Raw genomic sequence first — 18,237 nt, 5'->3', positions numbered from 1 at the left:
AGGAATCTGCCTGCATTTTTATCTTTCTAAGAAGCTGAATCTGTGTAGCTACCTTTGTTCCTTTAGATCTGTGAAGCTCCTTATACAAGTCATATTGCATCCTTATATTTTTGCATAGTTGAGAAATTAGATATTTTTGAACTCATGTTTTTAGAATTCTTTTGTACAGCCTTAAAGGCTGTTCTGAAGGTCCCAGTGTTTACCATTTTGCTAAGACATTAGTCACACCTTTGCCTCCTGGATTCATGCTGTCTAATTATCATGGAGTCATTAATGTTGACAGGAGGATATTCTCAGAAAAATGTAAAAATATGAACATTATTGTATAAATAAGGCTTGACAGCCATCAACACCCTTGGAGGCCTAAGTCTACTGGTCCAATCCCTGGGCAAGAGCCACGTCATTCTGAACTCACCAACATCATGCTAACCTCTGGCAGTTACTGGTTTTCAAAATTCTTGCCCAGTTCTGCTACTCAATCCCTTTGCTTTTTATACTATACCTACTTTTTAAAGAGTTTAGAGGAAGAGCTTTGCTAATTTCTTTCCTGGATAGGTCCCATCTACCAACCTAACCATTCAATAGAAAATGGAGAATGAGAAAGGCTTTTCAAAGCAGTAAGATGAATACTATCTTTTATCCCCAGATGAAGCAATTGTTACCTAGAATCAGACTATTAAGTAGGTACAAGGACTAGCAACAACTATTGATGCTTAACAATGTAGGGGCCTGCCCATCTAAGACACTTAATTATATTCTGCAGAAGATCCCTGATGTATCTGCAGTAGATTTGTAAGCATGTTAAAATCTGAAGAAAACATGCCTAAAGACTTATGAGATGTACTCATGATCATATATAATTAAAGCAGATACCCTCCCAGCTTTTCATCCAAACTCTCTTTGCTTCCACTTCCATTATTGGGCATTGCTCATCTCTACCACTGCAGGAGAGCTGGACAGTGGGTTCTATTTTGCATTCAATCTAAGCTTGAATAGAGAAAAAGTGTATCTCTGGAAAAGATAGCATGAAAGTAAGATTCTCTTCTTCAGCTAAGGAAATGTCCAGGGACACAAGATTCAATCATTTTTAAATTTTTAATATATTTTTCAACAGAAATTTTATCCTAAAATCAAAAGAAAACAAAAAAAGATAAAAACTATTCTTAGATAACAATAGTCAAATTCTAATTTGGGTCAGTTAAATCTTTTGATGAGGAGAAGCAGAGTTTCTTCCAAGATGAGCAATCTAGTATCATGTAGGAAACAACCCTGTTTACAGTCCCTGTGTGTTGTCATACAGCATTCAAGAACAAGCATAAAATACCCAAGATGGAGGAGTAAGGGGTGTTAAGGAGAGACTGGTTTTGACAACTGTAACAACAATAACTTATACGAACCCCTTGAGAGGCATATAATAGGTCCAGAGGGTTTTCAAAGACAAGATGGGATGGACTATATTTTATGGCCCCTCCTATCTAAGAGATACCTCATTGCAAATTAGAAATCTGATGGGATGAATGTCCCTTCATGTGCTACTCTAGCATCATACCAGGTCACTCTCTCTTAATCTGAATTTGAAGTTCTGTTCTAGAAGCCGTGTTCATTTTCATTTGATTTTAGAATTAAAAAAAAAATTCCTTCAATGACCTCTTGATTTTCAAGTGTACAAATCCCTGGGCTGTCAAGGGTGTTTGAATAATAGAAATAGTTATGGGGGTATACTAGTAGGAACCACTTAGACAAGAACTGAAAGGCCTGGGGCAGAAAGTATAATATCTGGATTATTTATAATTGAGAAGCCCAAGGAATGACCATGCCCAGATGGTAGTTATGTGATACGACACTTGAAGTTGAGTAGTTCAAAAGTCATTGCAATGTAGAGATGTGGAAGGTAGTGTAACATGATTTTGTGTGAGTAATTCAGGAAGATGTTTATTTTTATTCTTACAAATTCTATATAATAGTAAAATTAGAAATTTAGAGTAACAGTATGGAGCAAGTACCAGGCATATCTAATGTGTGTAGGAATGCCCAGGAGGGTGTTCATGTTGCAGAAAAAATATTATAAAGATGGTGGTGTAGAAGGTCCTTGGAAGGATGGTAGAAAGGTAATGACTTAGGATAAAATCTGCATAATTATAAGAAAATTTGAACTCCCCTTCCCAGTCATTTCCTTGGGTAGATGTTCATTCATCCATTGCACACTTTTCTATGTGCTCACTTTTGGCAAAGAACGTAGCTAAAACGGGGGAAGATTTTTATTTTGAGTTTCTTTGGAATGGAACTCTCTGAAGTCACACAGAGAGAGACCATCCAGAGAAGTACTTCTAGTATGTAGGTAGATAATCTTTTTCCCACACAGAACAATTTTTCACCACTATTTTCTCAATCATCCCCATGGGAAATTCAACTTCACAATTTCCATTTACGTAGGAAAAAAAATCAAGAGCAGCATAAGGAAAATAAAGTAATTCTTATTGCCAAGCCATTGATTCTGGATATTTTTAGTAGGTAGCTATTAGTACAGCTACCTGGCGGTTTTTCTCTTTGTTTTACACGGTCTTGGTTTTGATGGCATTTCAGTTTGCCAATATTGCCACTCCAAAAGGGTAAGTCTCGGAGAGGAGAGGAAGCATTGAGATTATTATGCTATGTGTATGTAGGATCTTCTCATTTGCTTCTCATGATCTGCTGGGAACTTCATAAGCATCAGAGCCCTTGATGTGATGCTGTTTCAGTAGCATCGAGGAAAGACAAGGCATTTTCATTCCCATCACTTTTCCAGGTCATGTTGATATTGTTGGTTCAGGAACCCAACATTCAGAGTTACTTACTGACTATTTATAGAATTCTGGGGGACTAAATTTAATTACATAGCTTCATTCCAGCTACTTAAACTCATTGACTTGATTTCTTTAGCAATAAAAGGGATAAAAACACTATTTTGCCCTTGTAGAAGACTGTAACAGCTTGTGTGAAATACTAAATCAAGATGTTATATTGTATTAGTTTCAAGTGTTTCCTGGCCAATTTTAATTAAGAATTCTAAGACAAAAGAGAATTCTGTTAATTTATAAATGTAGATTAAGTGGTAATTGTGGTAAATAGAGAATGGGCATTGAAATTAGATCCCTTTTCTCTGAATATAATTTCAATTTTTCCCCACATGACCTCATAGACCACATAGACGGAATAAATAGACCAAATAAATAGCTCACGAGAAAAGATTGGTCTCTACTACTATTTAGTACTCTCTAGATTTCATCAGTTAGAATTATATGTCTGTGTTTTAAATCAGAGAGTAGTTACCCTTATTGACATTTAAAATGTAGATAATCAATTGACTAATTTAAGGTAGACTCTTAAGTGTTTCACATATTCCTGAAAATAGTTTGCAAATTTTCAAATTGGTTCCCTTAGAATTCTCCATTTTATCAATATGACAATCTCTTTCATTTCTGAAACTGCAAAACTTCTTTATCTCATACCACATATCAGTACACTCAGCAGGTGTCTCCAACCACCATCACTTACTTAAAATACTGCAATAGCCTCTATGCTTCTGTATATTGAACTCAGAGAAGCCAAAGTTGTCTTCAGTTCAGGATGTTGAGTAATAGTCTGTCTTGTTTACGTTTTAAAGGCCTCCTACTGAAACGTTCATCTGCGATCATAAGGTTGGACCACTAGCTAATACTTGCTGAAAATGGGATCCCCCTTCTCTCTACATGCACACATGTGTGTGCATCTTTGCACAGACATGTGCGTGTGGGCAAGCTTGTGTCCACAGACACACACACACAATCTCACACACAGAAATAATAATACACAGATAAAAATAAATGTATCTCATAAAGTTATAGCTGCTAATGAGCATGCCCCCTGTTGAAGAAATAGAACCCTCCACGTGTGTAGATGCTCAGTTCTATTCAAGTCACTGACCCACCTAGCACCACTTTTACAGGTAAAGTTTGTAGGAGGTGATTCTCATGGTTCATCAGGAATCTGCACATAAACACTGAAGATCCTGTTGCCCAATTTGTTCTTGATCGATCAGTAATAATGCTAGCAGCCAATGCATAGGCAGAAGAGGTAGGACTTCCAGGTTCTGGTAGGGAGGTGAGGAGATGCAGGAGGAGGAAAGAGGACTCACCATGCTTCAGAGGGGAGAGAGCCACCAGCAATGTGAGATATCTGGTGAAGTGGCCATTGGCCGCTTCCCCAACTGGGCCCGGGGTAGCAGGTGGCAGATCAGAAATGCAGCTAAGCTGAGGGCAGAATGCTCAGCTACAAGAAAGCACCTGGACAACTAAGTTGAGGGCAGATTTAGGGATGTTGAGCTAGGACTGAAAGTAATCGAGTAACTAAGCTGAGGGTATATTTAGAGGTGTTGAGCTAGGAGTGAAGGTAAGGGCGTGTTAGCCACGGGAAGCCCACCACTGAGTGCCCTGGCCATAGGGCTAAAGAGCAGATTAAGAATAAGATAATGCGTGTGTACAACCAGGGTGGTAGCTGGTATTGCAGTCTGTCCAGAGCTTAAAGCTGGTTAGTAGAAACTGCACACTATAAAAGATTTTCCCCAGTTTTCGAAATAATTCTAAATATGCAAATGAGTGGGTCTCTGTGTCTGTGTCTATTTCTTATTTGTTTTCTTCGGAATCTTTTCTTTCTGTATATTTTCATTGTCCTATACTGATTCGTTATTTTTGTTTTATCTTATTGTATTATATTTTATTATTTATTTATTAATTAATTTTATTGGCTATTTTATTTATTTACATTTCAAAAGTTATTCTCCTTCATGGTATCCCCTTCACAACCCCCCATCCCATCCCTCTGCCCCTCTGCTTCTATGAGGGTGCTTCACCACCCACCAACCCACTCCCACCTCACTGCCCTAGCGTTTCCCTGTGCTGGGGCATGAGTCTTCACAGGACCAAAGGCCTTTCCTCTCATTGATGCCAGATAAGACCATCCTCTGCTACAAATACAGCTTGAGCCATAGGTCCTTCCATGTGTACTCTTTGGTTGGTGGTTAGTCCCTGGAAGCTCTGGGGGGGTGGGGGTGGGAGTGGGGTCTGGTTGGTTAATATTGTTCTTTCTATGTAGTTACAAACCCCTTCAGCTCCTTCAGTCCATTGGAGTTCCCATGCTGAGTCCGATGGTTGGCTGCGAGCATCTACATCTGTATTGGTTAGACTCTGACAGAGCCTCTAAGAGGTCAGTTATACCAGGCTCCTGTCGGCAAGCACTTCTTGGCAACAGCAAGAGTGTCTGGGTTTGGTGTCTGCAGATGGGATGGATTCCTAGGTGAGGCAATCTCTGGGTGGTCTTCCTTCAGTTTCTGCTCCACTCTTTGTACCTCCATTTCCTCTAGAAAGGAGCAATTCTGGGTCAATATTTTTGGGATGGGTGGGTGGCTGTGCCTAACCTCTGGGTATGGTCTCTACAGGATCTCTCTTCCCTTTGTTGGCTATTTCAGTTACTTCATACCCACTGGATCCTGTGAGCTTATATTTAATTATTTTTATTTTGGATTGTATTTTACTATATTTGCTATATTGTGTCATATTTTATTTTATTTCATTTCATTTTTTTTTCTTTTCTTTTTTTTTTTTTCAGAGCTGGGGACCGAACCCAGGGCCTTGTGCTTGCTAGGCAAGTGCTCTACCACTGAGCTAAATCCCCAACCTCATTTTATTATTGTACCTTAGAAATCTGTTTGTTTTCTGTGACTGGGGAAAGATCTGTATGGGAGGGGAGGTATGGAAAAACCTGGAAGATATATTATGTGAGAAAAAAAATATTTTCAGTAAAAGGGGAGAAAATAAAACATTAAAATCCTAAACAGGAACCTAATTTCACAACGTCTTGCTAATGAAATTAAAGACACAGATCAACGTAAACCGTTTTAATAGTAGGTGATTTCCATACTCTCTCCAACTGACTGGGTAGCAAAGAAATATCTCTTTATAACAGAGGCCCACAGCTGGTCAAAATGCAGAGAACAAGTGATCATGATGGCGTGCTCAGGCCGAACTGATAACATCTACAACAAGGGCAGAAAACATTCTAAGAGTCAGAGGACCAGAAAGTCTGCTGTGAGTCTATGTCTCCTAGAAATGAGAGGGGAGTTTCACCAATGCATCTCAACAATATGGTAAATTATTCAAGTCCTGAGCATGTATAAAACCAATATACATGATAGCATGGATGGAAATTTTCTCTTTATGTTCCACTATAGACATAACCACAGATCCCTAAGTAAAGCTGAGAGCAGGATAAATAATCCTCAGAGGGATGAATACACTAATTGGTTACACAGTATCGAGTGGTTATTTCTGAAGTTACACACGGGCATGCGTGCGCGCACACACACACAATACTGAGCAGGATATATTTATAAATATTTGTGTGTGTGTGTGTGTGTATCAATAACAATGAAAGAAAAAGAAAGGCATGGATTTGAGGAGGTACTAGGTGGGAGATGTGAGGGATTGGAGGGTGGAAGGGAAAGGGGTAACATATGTAACTCTATTTAAATTAATTAAAAAATAAATGCTATCATATATAAATATCTGAGGTTTGCTTATCTATGCTGTATAAAATGTAATGTAGTAAAAACTATTCAATGTGTTCTTGAAATATTTATTTTATTGCAGTAGCTGCAAATGTCTTGTTTTGTCTACTGTATTATTTCTCATTCTATGAAGGAAATACAGTTTATAAGATGATTCTCTCCTTGATAGGCAAGTAGCTTGTTTTGCCTTGCTGTTGTAATTGACAACACTGCTTACACTCTCTTTATGGTACATGTGCTTTGGCGCCTATTGGCAAACAAATGCTTAGCCACTCAGAGTGGCTGGATTTTTACACAATGCAAATCTTTTTATGAAGTGCTGTCAAATTGTGTTGCAAATCATTACATCAATGTTCTCTACAACAGCAGCATGAGTACGAATCGGGTGGAATTAAGCCTATTCTAATTCATGGAATAGCAGATTTCTGAATTGTTGCTAATATTTTATGTATCAGTTAACACCTCTTCATGGTCTTCATTGACATTTTCCTGACTGTTAACAGTATAGATCACATTTTAAAATTACTTAGTTTTATGGGGTTTTTTTTCTTTAATTTCATGGGTGGGTATGTGTACATGAGGGTAGGTGCTCACAGAGGGCAAAGTGCTAAAATTCACTGGAGTTGTAATTACAGGCAGCTGGGAGCTGCCTAATAGTGGATCTAGGAACTGAACTTGGGCCATCGTTAAGAACAGTATATGCTGTTAACTTCTGAGCCATTTGTCTAGCCCTTGAATGAATATATTTTTAATTCTGATAACAAATAAGCAAACAAACAAGCATGAATTTTATCTCCTCAAAAATTCAGATTTATTGCAAAAGTTTAACACACATTGCTATAAACAGGCCTCTAGAATTAAACTCTAACTATCGAACAACCCACCCTGAAGTCTATGTGTTGGATATGTGGCTTGACTTTCCCTTTCCTCTCTGGGGAGAAACTTAGAGCTGGAAGTTTCCTCCTAATGCCAGTTGAACTGAGGAAACATACCATAATGATTGGCTGACACAGTTTTCCAATTGTATTAAATGATGCTGGCTGCTGCTTACCTAGGAGGGTCTTCTTTCCTATATTTCTCATATGGTAAATATTCTAGGTAGTGTGTTAAATCAGTGCTTCCAAGAGTCCCAGAGGGTATGTATTTTCCTAGCCTTCTACCTTGGTGCTACATAAGATTTGACACATCCTTCAATTAGTTTATGCAGCCTTTATATTTATGCTTCTACACATTGCTTATTTATTCATTCACTCATTTATTTTTTTTCAATTGACTTAGGATTTTGAAATGTCAATTTTCTTACCTATTAAACACACAAAAGCTTTCCCCTCTCTCCTTCACAGATTGTTTAGGAGTGAAACATGTTTTGAAGTAGTGTCTCCTGAACATGAATTTCGGGACAAGTTAGCTATTAGCAGGGTCCAAATAATACAGCAACACACACACACAACACACACACACACACACACACACACACACACACACACACACACAGAGAGAGAGAGAGAGAGAGAGAGAGAGAGAGAGAGAGAGAGAGAGAGAATGAAAGGCAATAAGCAGAAATGAAAAATTCAAATCAGCCAGAACTTTCAACCCCAATGCCCATCACTCAGGTCGGCCATGGAAGTAGAAACTTATGTAACTAGAATCTATTTCTCTCTCTCTGTCTGTCTCTGTCTCTCTGTCTGTCTCTGTCTCTCTGTTCTCTCTCTCTCTCTCTCTCTCTATATATATATATATATATATATATATATATATATCACTTATGGTTGTATTGGGTCTCATATGACTATATGTTCACAAACTGCAACTTAAATTGAGTTTATTATAAAAAAGTACAAAAATGAAGTCATAATTTGGAGAGATGGCCCAGTAGGTTAAGTAGGTTAAGTGCTTGGCACAAAAGACCAGACTATATAAATCTAGGCATCATAGCATATCTGAAATCCCAGTACTCCTATGGCAAGATGAGAGCCAGAGATAGGAGTAACCTAGAAGTTCACGGGTCAGCAAGCTTGTCTCATAGAGCAGCATACAACAGTTGAGACCCAGTCCCAAGGAAGGATGGTGAGGACTGACACAGAGGTTGTTCTTTAACCTCAGTATTATGCACAATGGCACACATAGACCCATACACACTCATTTGCACACATGTGTAAATGAGTATACATTGCACACATTTCCATACAGCACTGAATTTACTGTGAAGATTAGTAAAAAGGAAGAATTAACTGTAGTGTTGTAGAAATCACCATGGGAGGGTTATTAAAGATTTATCCCAAGCTTATCCCTCATGTATTTCTCTCTATATAAAATCAATCAATAGGAACTGTTTCCACAGATTTATATGATCAATGAACATGTTTTTCAGCTGATATGCAGAGGTGAAGAAGCCCTGACTGAATTATAAACGTGGATGAAGTTCTGAGGGAATGTGCTTTGTTGGCCTGGCCATGACCATGTATGGGACTCAATGCCTCGGGTCCACTGGAATAGCAAAGCCTTCTCCATAGGGACAGGTTTGGAATTGTTGAAGTCGTCCCCTGTCAGAAGGATGTTGACAGTGCTAGCAAGTTGAGTGTTTGCAAATGCCTAAGCACAGCAATTGCAGCTTCCTCCTTCTGGATGTTTACAGCCTAAGACTGCTCACAGAGACATCCTACTGAAGCTAACTCCTCCTATCCCATCCTCTGCTACACATAATAAATACAATGTGAATCAGGGTTGCTTAAGAGTAGGTATCTTCTATCAGTGAAAGCATAGCTCACCTGATTACAGTTGGTTTTTCTGTTTGTTTGTTTTTTGTAATGTATATATGTGTCTGTCCTTTATTCATTTCCTTGTTGACCCTGTGAGGTTGATAGAACTAGGCTGTGTAGGACATGACCATCTGACACCAGAACAATTAGCACCCTTCAAAATTAGTTGTATACAGGTCTTCCATAAATGTTAGCTGACTTGATAAGGATGCACTAAAACAATGTCACTCAGCTGTCCACTGCCTTTTCCATTTATCATTCTTTTGGTCAACTTCTAGTTTCTGAATGCCGCATAATTGCAAGGAGTCCAGTCAGTTTCTTGTTGGAAAGCAAAGACTTGAAGGCATGAATCTAACTTTCTAATTAACAAGAAGGCATGTGTCTAGTTAATTAAAGAGCATAAGATATGTGTCAAACAAAAAGTCACCCAAAGTAGAAGTTAATGTCATGGCAAAAGTTAAATCTAAGAGCACTGGGTCCAGAGGAAGCAGGCTGTTTCTGGCTACTAGAACTGGCAAAACCTCCTCTAGCAGGTAGGACTTTCATGGGAGGTTTTAGTGACTAAAGAGGAAATCTTAAGTAATGAGGAATGGAGATGAGTTGGAGACACACCATTATAGGCTGGGGATTGAGTATTAGCAAGATGCTTGGGTAGTAAAGACAAATGTCATCAAGCACCTCTAATTTAGGCTGAGTAAAAGAAACGCCACCATTGCTTGGCTTTGCTTATGAGTTACTGTACCAGTGAGATATGGATATAATTTCCACTTGTGAAATAAGTAGAGATTTCTGTTGGGGAGAGAAAGTCACTGCTTACAAAAGTTTTGGAAAAGGGGGTGTCTTAGTTAGGGTCTTATTGCTGTGAACAGATACCATAACCAAAGTAAGTTTTATAAAGGACAACGTTGAATTGGGACTGGCTTACAGGTTCAGTGGCTCAGTTCATTATCATCAAGGCGGGAGCATGGCAGCATCACCGCATCCGGGCAGGAATGGTGCACGAGGAGCTGAGTTCTACATTTTCACTGAAGGGAAGACTGAGCACCCCTGGCAGCTAGGAGGAGGGTCTGCAAGCCCACCCCACAGTGACACACTTCCTCCAACAAGGCCGCACCTTCTAATAGTGCCACTCCCTGGGCCATGCATATGCAAACCATCACAGGGGGTTACAATACTCTGGCACTTATAAGACCTGAAGCCATTAGAGGACCTATGAACATAAAAGCCCATGAAGGAGGCAGTGCATTTGTCTCAACCAGGGGGAGAAGACATGATAAGAAAGCATCTCAAAGACAAACGTAGAAAGTTGAAAGTATTCTGAGTGAATTCAGGTACCATTTTCTTCCCTACCCAGAATCTTGCCATCCTATTCCTTTAGCTTGGCTAAAGTGTACAACAATGCAGACATCCTTAAGGTCATAGCCCAACACTGCTTAAAATAAGCACATTGTAGAAATACCCCTAAAAATTTATCATAAACTCAAGGATCAACAACTACTTTATTAAGAATATTTCACACCATTCTCCACAGTATAATTTGTTCACTTATCTTTTATATGTTTTCAATTATGGTGATATTTATCTTTAGGATGACCATGATTAAACTTAATGAATGAATTACTGTATAATATGTATTTCTATTCTGTTTTTGTTGTCTGTTCTTTAGCTTTTTCTTGAAATCCCATAGAATATTCTAAGGACTACAAGGAGGGAGGAAATCATAGCAGACCACTCAGCATCGTAAGCCTAAAGCATTCTAGATACAAGATCACAAGATCATCAGGTGTGCATGGCAGCGAAAAGAATGATCTTTGTGTAGATAAGGGAAACCACAAAACATCTTTTGAGAATCAGTACAACAACTGAACCACCCAAGCTTATATCCATCTGTCAAATTAACAAGTAAGTTCATTATTTCTGGTGTCATAGAAAGATGTAACTTCTGCTTTTGATGAACTGTTTATCTTAGGGAGAATCATTTACTTTGAATAATACTTTCAATATCTATGGTTTTAGTCATATCAGCTCCCTTTTCTCTATCTCTGAGCAATTTTGCTGAAGAGAGCACTGAGCTAGGTACATGACTCAGGATGATCTAATCACACAGAGTCCCAGTCAGTGTGCCCAGTGACATTATGCTTAGGCTTTTCTTTCTTTTTTTTTTAGCACAAGAGAAGGCAGGGGGATTTCTGTCTTTACTGTCTTTCAATCTGTAGAACTTTGAGAATGTGACTCATTGTAGGACTTGCAAGTTTTTTATCCTCCTTATTGTTTCTCTGAAGTTTTTGAACCACCTAAGTCTTATACATCATTCCAATCTGGTCTAAGTCTAATTTCTGCTATTCTTACAGGAAACAAATGTCATAATACTGTGTAAGGAGACTTTGCTAGACTCCTCCCGTTAACCTTTGGCTGTGACCTTATTCTGCCCCTCCATTGCTCCCTCCTTGTCTCCTTTCAAGTCTTGATCCACAGATCACTCTCTCATAGATGTCTCTCTAGTCCATTCTTTTTAGACCACCATTTTTCACCCTTCTCTTGTCAATATAAAGTATATCTATGTCACTGAATAATTTTCTTCACATCACTCTCCTCATCAAGAATATAGGTAGGGATATTTGACTGTGTATTCCCAGTACATAGAAAAAATAATGACATAGCCATTATAGATTTATTATACATTATATTATTAGGTAATATTCCTTAATATGGTCCATTCTATAGATATGTTCTCTTTCATGGAGGGATTCTGCTTGTCTATCCTACACAGGTCACCACCATCTAGTGTGGTACCTGGAAACTGAGACTTAGAAAAGTATACATTATATCTCAGATGTAGAAACTTGAAACCAGTTCTAGACATGAACAAAGATGTCCCTTTTAGTCATACATTTGTATGGCAAATGCTGTAGATGCTAAAGTTGCTTTTTAGGATTTGGCTACAGGACAACTTTGGGGGAAAAAAAACAGGTCACCTATTCTTTTTTTTTATGATGGAAAAAATGTATATCTTTAGAATTAACCATCTGGACTCACTTTAGATGATCCCAATCTTGTTGGCAACATCTAGAGCGTCATAATCAGGAGCCAAGCGAACATATGCCTTCTTCACTCCGTCAGGACTTATCAGGGTATTGACTTTGGCCACATCAATGTCATAGAGTTTCTTCACGGCCTGTTTAATCTGGTGCTTGTTGGCCTTAACATCCACAACGAACACAAGCGTGCTGTTGTCCTTTATTTTCTTCATGGCCGACTCGGTGGTCAGTGAGAATTTGATGATAGCATAGTGGTCAAGCTTGTTTCTCCTGCGTGCACTCTTTCGAGGATATTTTGGCTGCCTTCGGAGACGCAGGGTCTTGGGCCACGGGAAAGTGGGTGAAGTTCGGACCTTCTTTTTGTGGCTGTGGACGCCTTTCAGCACTGCCTTCTTAGCTTTCAAAGCCTTCCCTTTGGCTACGGCTTTGGGAGGGGCAGGAGCTTCCTTCTTCGCTTTCGGTGCCATCTTGGTGAAAAGGCCAGGAGGTCACCTATTCTTAGCCATTGCCCTGGACTGACTCCCCTTTCTGCCTGTCTTGCTCTTATTTCTTTTCTCCCCTATTCCTAAATTATACTATCATGTCCTTGTGAGCCACCTTGAATCTTTTTTGGAACAAGGTGGGGGGATAAGTTAATTAATTCACAGATTAATTTAATTTGCACAGAAACTCTGTGCGGTAGGTATTAGTTCTCTCATTACATGGGAATGGAAACTGAGCCTCCGAGATACGGAATCATTTTTGCAAGGTCACACAAGCAGCAGATGCTGGAGTCAGGATTAAGAGTAAAGATAGCTTGTCTCCACAGCAAGTACACTCCCATCCTGTAAGATTTATTCTGTTTGGGGGATTAATAGAGCTGAGAGCCCATAGAGATGACATTGAGTAAGGAGATAGAAGTCTGGAGGTCAACTCTAGGCCTTTCTGATTTAACACAGAGTGACCCTAAAGTACTGAGTGATTTCTGACTCACAATGTCTTCTCTACTTAATGGAAACAGCACTGTATTTCTTTTAGTGCTATTAGAGTTCCATAAAAGCACATGCACTGAAGGTTAGGCCTGATCTCAACTCTTGATCAGAGGTCCATAACAAGAGCTGGATATAGAATCACCAAGCCATGTTCAAAGGACAGGTAGTACTAGATATGATCCTTATCTGAAATGACTCTAAATAATCTGTGTACCTGGGGCATAAAAAAGTCAGAAGTGCCATGTTTGAACTCTCTAACCCATCACAGAGAACAGGCTTTGCACTTAAGTAAATCTGTGTAATATCTTCAATCTGTCTGTTCTTCTCTATAATACTAAATTAGTTAATCCCTGAATTTTGCCATATTCTATAACTTAGGAAAGATAGGAAACAAGTCAAGAAGGCAAGAAGTCATTTAACTTTTGGATTCCTTTGTGAATTGGCTGGTATCTTGCAAGAACTAAGATTCTTTTTAGTAGGCTTGGTTCAGGGTGGTGTTCTGGATATATTCTTTTCCTGTAAGCACTTCAGTGAGACTAAGGTCAAAGATGAGCTGTCCTACTGTCTCCATTCATTAGTTTACTGATTCCATAATTGTTCACAGGGGACTACTTTGTGCTAATAACCATTCCTGGCTTAAGGGAAATATTTTCTTTTCCTCAGAATCTAAGGGAGAATAAAATCAGGCATATATAATTTGTTTGCATGAGAGATAGAGAGAGAGGGAGAGAGAAAGAGAGAGAGAGAGAGACAGACAGAGACAGACAGAGAGACAGAGAGACAGAGAGAAGAGAGAGACAGAGAGAGAGAGGAGAGAGACAGAGACAGAGACAGACAGACAGACAGAAAGAGAGGAGAGAGAGAGAGGAGAGAGACAGAGACAGAGACAGACAGACAGACAGACAGAAAGAGAGGAGAGAGAGAGAGAGAAATATGTCATAGTTAAAGATCGTTAGCCAAGGCATCTTTTGCCATCACTGGGGCTTCACAATTAGCCTGGCATCGCTTGCCCACGGATTTGGTCTTTTCAAACACTACCTTGATTGTCTGTTGAGAGACACCTTAAGTTTTCAAGGACTCGACCATCAACTTTCCAACTTGCTTGCTATGACCTCAGGATGGAACTTTGTAGTCCATCTTCATTTGGTGTTCTGTGATTTGAAAGCTCTGCTTGTCTCTCTACCTATTTGCTAACAATGGTGAAGTCCTCAAATATTTCATTTCTTCTTAGGAGTCTAGGAGAGTCTTCATAGAATCATTACTGGTTCACATTAAAAAGTAAAAAGAAAGTCAGCACATACCCCAATCCATGGAGGCTCCATATACATACTGTGTACCAAGTACTGGTCTGGTTGTTAAAAATCCTAAGTTGATTTAATCTGATTCCTTACTTTGACAAGTAGAAACAGATCCAGCAAGGGTGTAGTGAGCTGGACTCTCCTGGCCTCTACCTTCCACACCAAGAGCCACTTTCTCTACTACTTCAGTGCTCAGAGCTGCCCTCCTCATCACTGTTTCCGCTCTCATCAGTGGTCCCACTCTGCCCAATTCACTCTTTTCTTGTTAATTCTTACTGAGCCTGCAGGGGAGGCATTGTGGTAACTGCTTGATATCACTTCCCTTTAGATCACAAAAGTGCCTTTGAGACCTACTGGAATAACCTAACTGTAATGGAATAACTTAAGGAAAGCATTCAGAAGAGTCCAGTGATACCACCTTGGACTAATGAATACATGTGCTCATCTAGTAGTCTACAGTGCATTGTTCACAGAGCACCATCAAGGTACTCTTGCCTAACCTCCTGCTGAGCCTTAGAACTGTGGGATCAGTTACCACTGAGCAAGTCTGTTCCCTTCTCTGCTGAAGACTTCTGTCTATCATCACCAAAGTCAAGACCAACTGTTCCAATGCTTTCCTTAGTTCAATATTAATTTTTTTCTGGAGTAGACAATGTAAATCACTTCTTTTTTATTCAGTCTCTACATATGCTTGAAATATTTTGAGTGCTATAAGCAAAAAGAACCATATAAATTCAATTCTAGGCATCAAGGTTTTTGTTTCTCTCTCTCTCTCTCTCTCTCTCTCTCTCTCTCTGTCTGTCTCTGCATGTGTGTGTGTGTGTGTGTGTGCGCACGCAAACATGCATGCTCATACATGAGTGTGTGCAGATCAACTTGTATACATATGTGTGCCTTGCTTAGGATTTCCATTGCTTTGAAGAGAGACCATGACCAAACAACTCTTATAAAAGAAACCATTTAATTGGAGCTTACAGTTTCAGAGATTTAGTTCATTATCATCATGGCAGGAAGTATGGCAGCATGCAAGCAAACATAGCGCTCGAGAAGGAGCTCAGAGTTATAAATCTTGATTTGAAGGCATCAAGATCTAGGTCACGGGTGTACCCTCCATTTTGGACTGTAGTTCATTGCAGAGAGAGTCAGGTTGATAACTGAGAATAGCCATCAGAGTGTTGAAGGTTGTATGTATACACATTTGTGTGTGCATACGGGAGCAGCAGGTAATCTTTAACATCCTTAGATGCAATACATTTGGTTTAATGAGCCAGGGTCTCTCAATGGTTTGTAATTCACCAAGTAGGCTAGGTTAACAAATTATCTCTAGAGATCCTTCTGTAACTGCCTACCCAACACTAGGAACACAGGCACGTGCTACATATGTGTTCAGATTCACAGGAAGTAAGGTTGATTGTGGAGACTAGAGATGGACATGAGATATCTTCCTCAGTTGTTTCTCTACCTCATTTGAGACAGAGTCTCTCCCAAATCTGGGGTTCACCATGTTGACTAGGTTGGCTGATCAACAAGTCTCCAGGATCTATTTCTCTTTACTCCCCAGTGCTATAAGTAGAAATGCACTGTGCCATGCCTAGCTTTATTACTGTTATTATCATGTATGCAGGTGTTCCAAAGTAAGGATCTCATGATTTCAAGACAAGTACTTTATAAACCGAACTATCTCCCCAGCCCCAAAATATTTTTTTAATTTTTTCAAAATACTTTGGGAGTGTCATACAGTATATTTTTATCCTATTATTTCCCACCTCTGAACTCCTCCTAGCACCTCACTCCTCTCCCTACCCACTCAAATTCATGTTCTTTCTCTCATTTAAAAAACAAATACAAAGGGCTGGAGAGATGGCTCAATGGTTAAGAGTATTGACTGCTCTTCCAGAGGTCCTGAGTTCAATTCCCAGCAACCACATGGTGGCTCACAACCATCTGTCATGGGATCCAATGCCCTCTTCTGGTGTGTCTGAGGACAGCTACAGTGTACTCACATACATAAAATAAATAAATAAATCTTTAAAAACAACAACAAAAAATTACAAAGGCCATTAAAAGGAATGGAGTCAGATTTGGGTTTTCTCTAAAAGAGGTTACAGGCAAATGTAAACTCACAGGGATTGTGACAATAAAAGCAAGAGAGTATATACATTTAAGCTCAAGCCAGACGACAATCCCAGCACAGAACAAAAGGGAAATTGTTCTAGTGAGGGTCGTCAATGCTGTGAGTAAGCATCAGGACCAAAGCCACTTGGAAGGAAGTTGTCTATCTGCTTGCTTGGCTTACACTTCCACGTCGTAGTCCATTACTGAAGGAAGTCGGCACAGAAACTTAAACAGGGCAAAAACCTGGACCCAGGAGCTGATGCAGAGGCTATGGAGGGATGATGTTTACTGGCTTGCTCTTTATGGTTTGCTCAGCCTCTTTTTATATAGAACCAGAACCATCATTTCACAATGGGCTGGACTTTCCCATATCAACCACTAATTAAGAAAATGCTTGCCTATAACCTAATCTTTTAGAGGCATTTTATAAATTAATTTATTTAATATGTAGCTCTCTACTCTTCGTTGACTCCAGCTTGTGTCACATTGAAATAAAACTAACCACTACAGAAGTGGATACAGCCATACCCCTAGCAAAGAAGCAGTTTATAAATTATAGCTGTCAGGATAAGGAAAATTAGTCTATTTTCAATGGAGTGACATAGGGTATATTGTATCATTCCCTCTTCCTCTTTCTTCTTCCAATCCTTCTGAAACTGATATTTTATTTTTCATTTTATGCATGTATATTTATGCATATATTTACATATATATGTATGCCTAAGTATAAACCCAACTTCATGAGACCGTTTTGTCATTTATGTGTACATGATTTCAGGCCTGACCACTTTGTGATGGAAACTTGTCCTTAGGAGAGGCTAATTTTCCCTCTTTAGGCCATCAGTAGTTGACTTTGGTATTTGTGTTCGGTGGGAAGCCTGGGCATTTCCCCCTCCTGCATTAGTATGTCTATTGATATGGTCATTGTTTGGAACTTATTCAGACAGCCATTTCTAGATGTAGCCTCACAGCAGGCTTCCTAGTCTTCTGGGTCTAAGCATCTTACTGTCTCTTCTGTGATGTTCCCTGAACCTTAGTTGCAGGAATTTCCTTAGGGTCAAGTTTCCATGATTCATTCATCTCTTTATTTTTAAAAATATGGAGGAATATACCTTCCCTGCTTATTACATAGTAAACACAAAGTCAGACTGAGTAAATGACCTTTTGATTCTTAAAAACACAGTGTTCTACTAATTTTAAATGAATGCAGACTCTCACACAAAGTGTTATGTGTGGTAAAGAAAGGCAGAGTCTGATATTTTAAACTGAATGTTGAGCTTCAAAATGCTGCCAGTTGTCACTTTGATAACAAATTAGGGCCGCAAATGAAAGATAAATGGAAAACATTTACAAGCTACATGATCTGGAAAATGGGAAGAGAGCTGACTCTCACAAAGAGGAGGAAAAACAATCGAGTGCATAATTAGGAAACGGAAGTGGTGCCTTAGCATTCTCAGCACACTGTGAGGACAGCGA

At 39.2% G+C, this 18,237-nt stretch overlaps 1 protein-coding gene across 1 annotated transcript; it reads right to left on the bottom strand.

Moving 5' to 3' along the window:
• Positions 1-12,367: 12,367 nt before the first annotated feature.
• On the bottom strand, positions 12,368-12,844 carry LOC116893947 (60S ribosomal protein L23a-like). Its single transcript, XM_032895662.1, has one exon. The coding sequence runs from the start codon at positions 12,842-12,844 to the stop codon at positions 12,377-12,379; it is 468 nt and encodes a 155-aa protein (XP_032751553.1). The 3' UTR covers positions 12,368-12,376.
• Positions 12,845-18,237: the final 5,393 nt, after the last annotated feature.

Source organism: Rattus rattus, chromosome 2 (assembly GCF_011064425.1).
Source record: "Rattus rattus isolate New Zealand chromosome 2, Rrattus_CSIRO_v1, whole genome shotgun sequence".
In the NCBI taxonomy this organism is placed as follows: Eukaryota; Metazoa; Chordata; class Mammalia; order Rodentia; family Muridae; genus Rattus; species Rattus rattus.
This window is presented reverse-complemented; position numbering and strand designations above follow the sequence as displayed.

Bases quoted from the DNA above. Each gene is read 5' to 3' on its own strand.
- LOC116893947 (XM_032895662.1), bottom strand. From the start codon at position 12,844: ATGGCACCGAAAGCGAAGAAGGAAGCTCCTGCCCCTCCCAAAGCCGTA.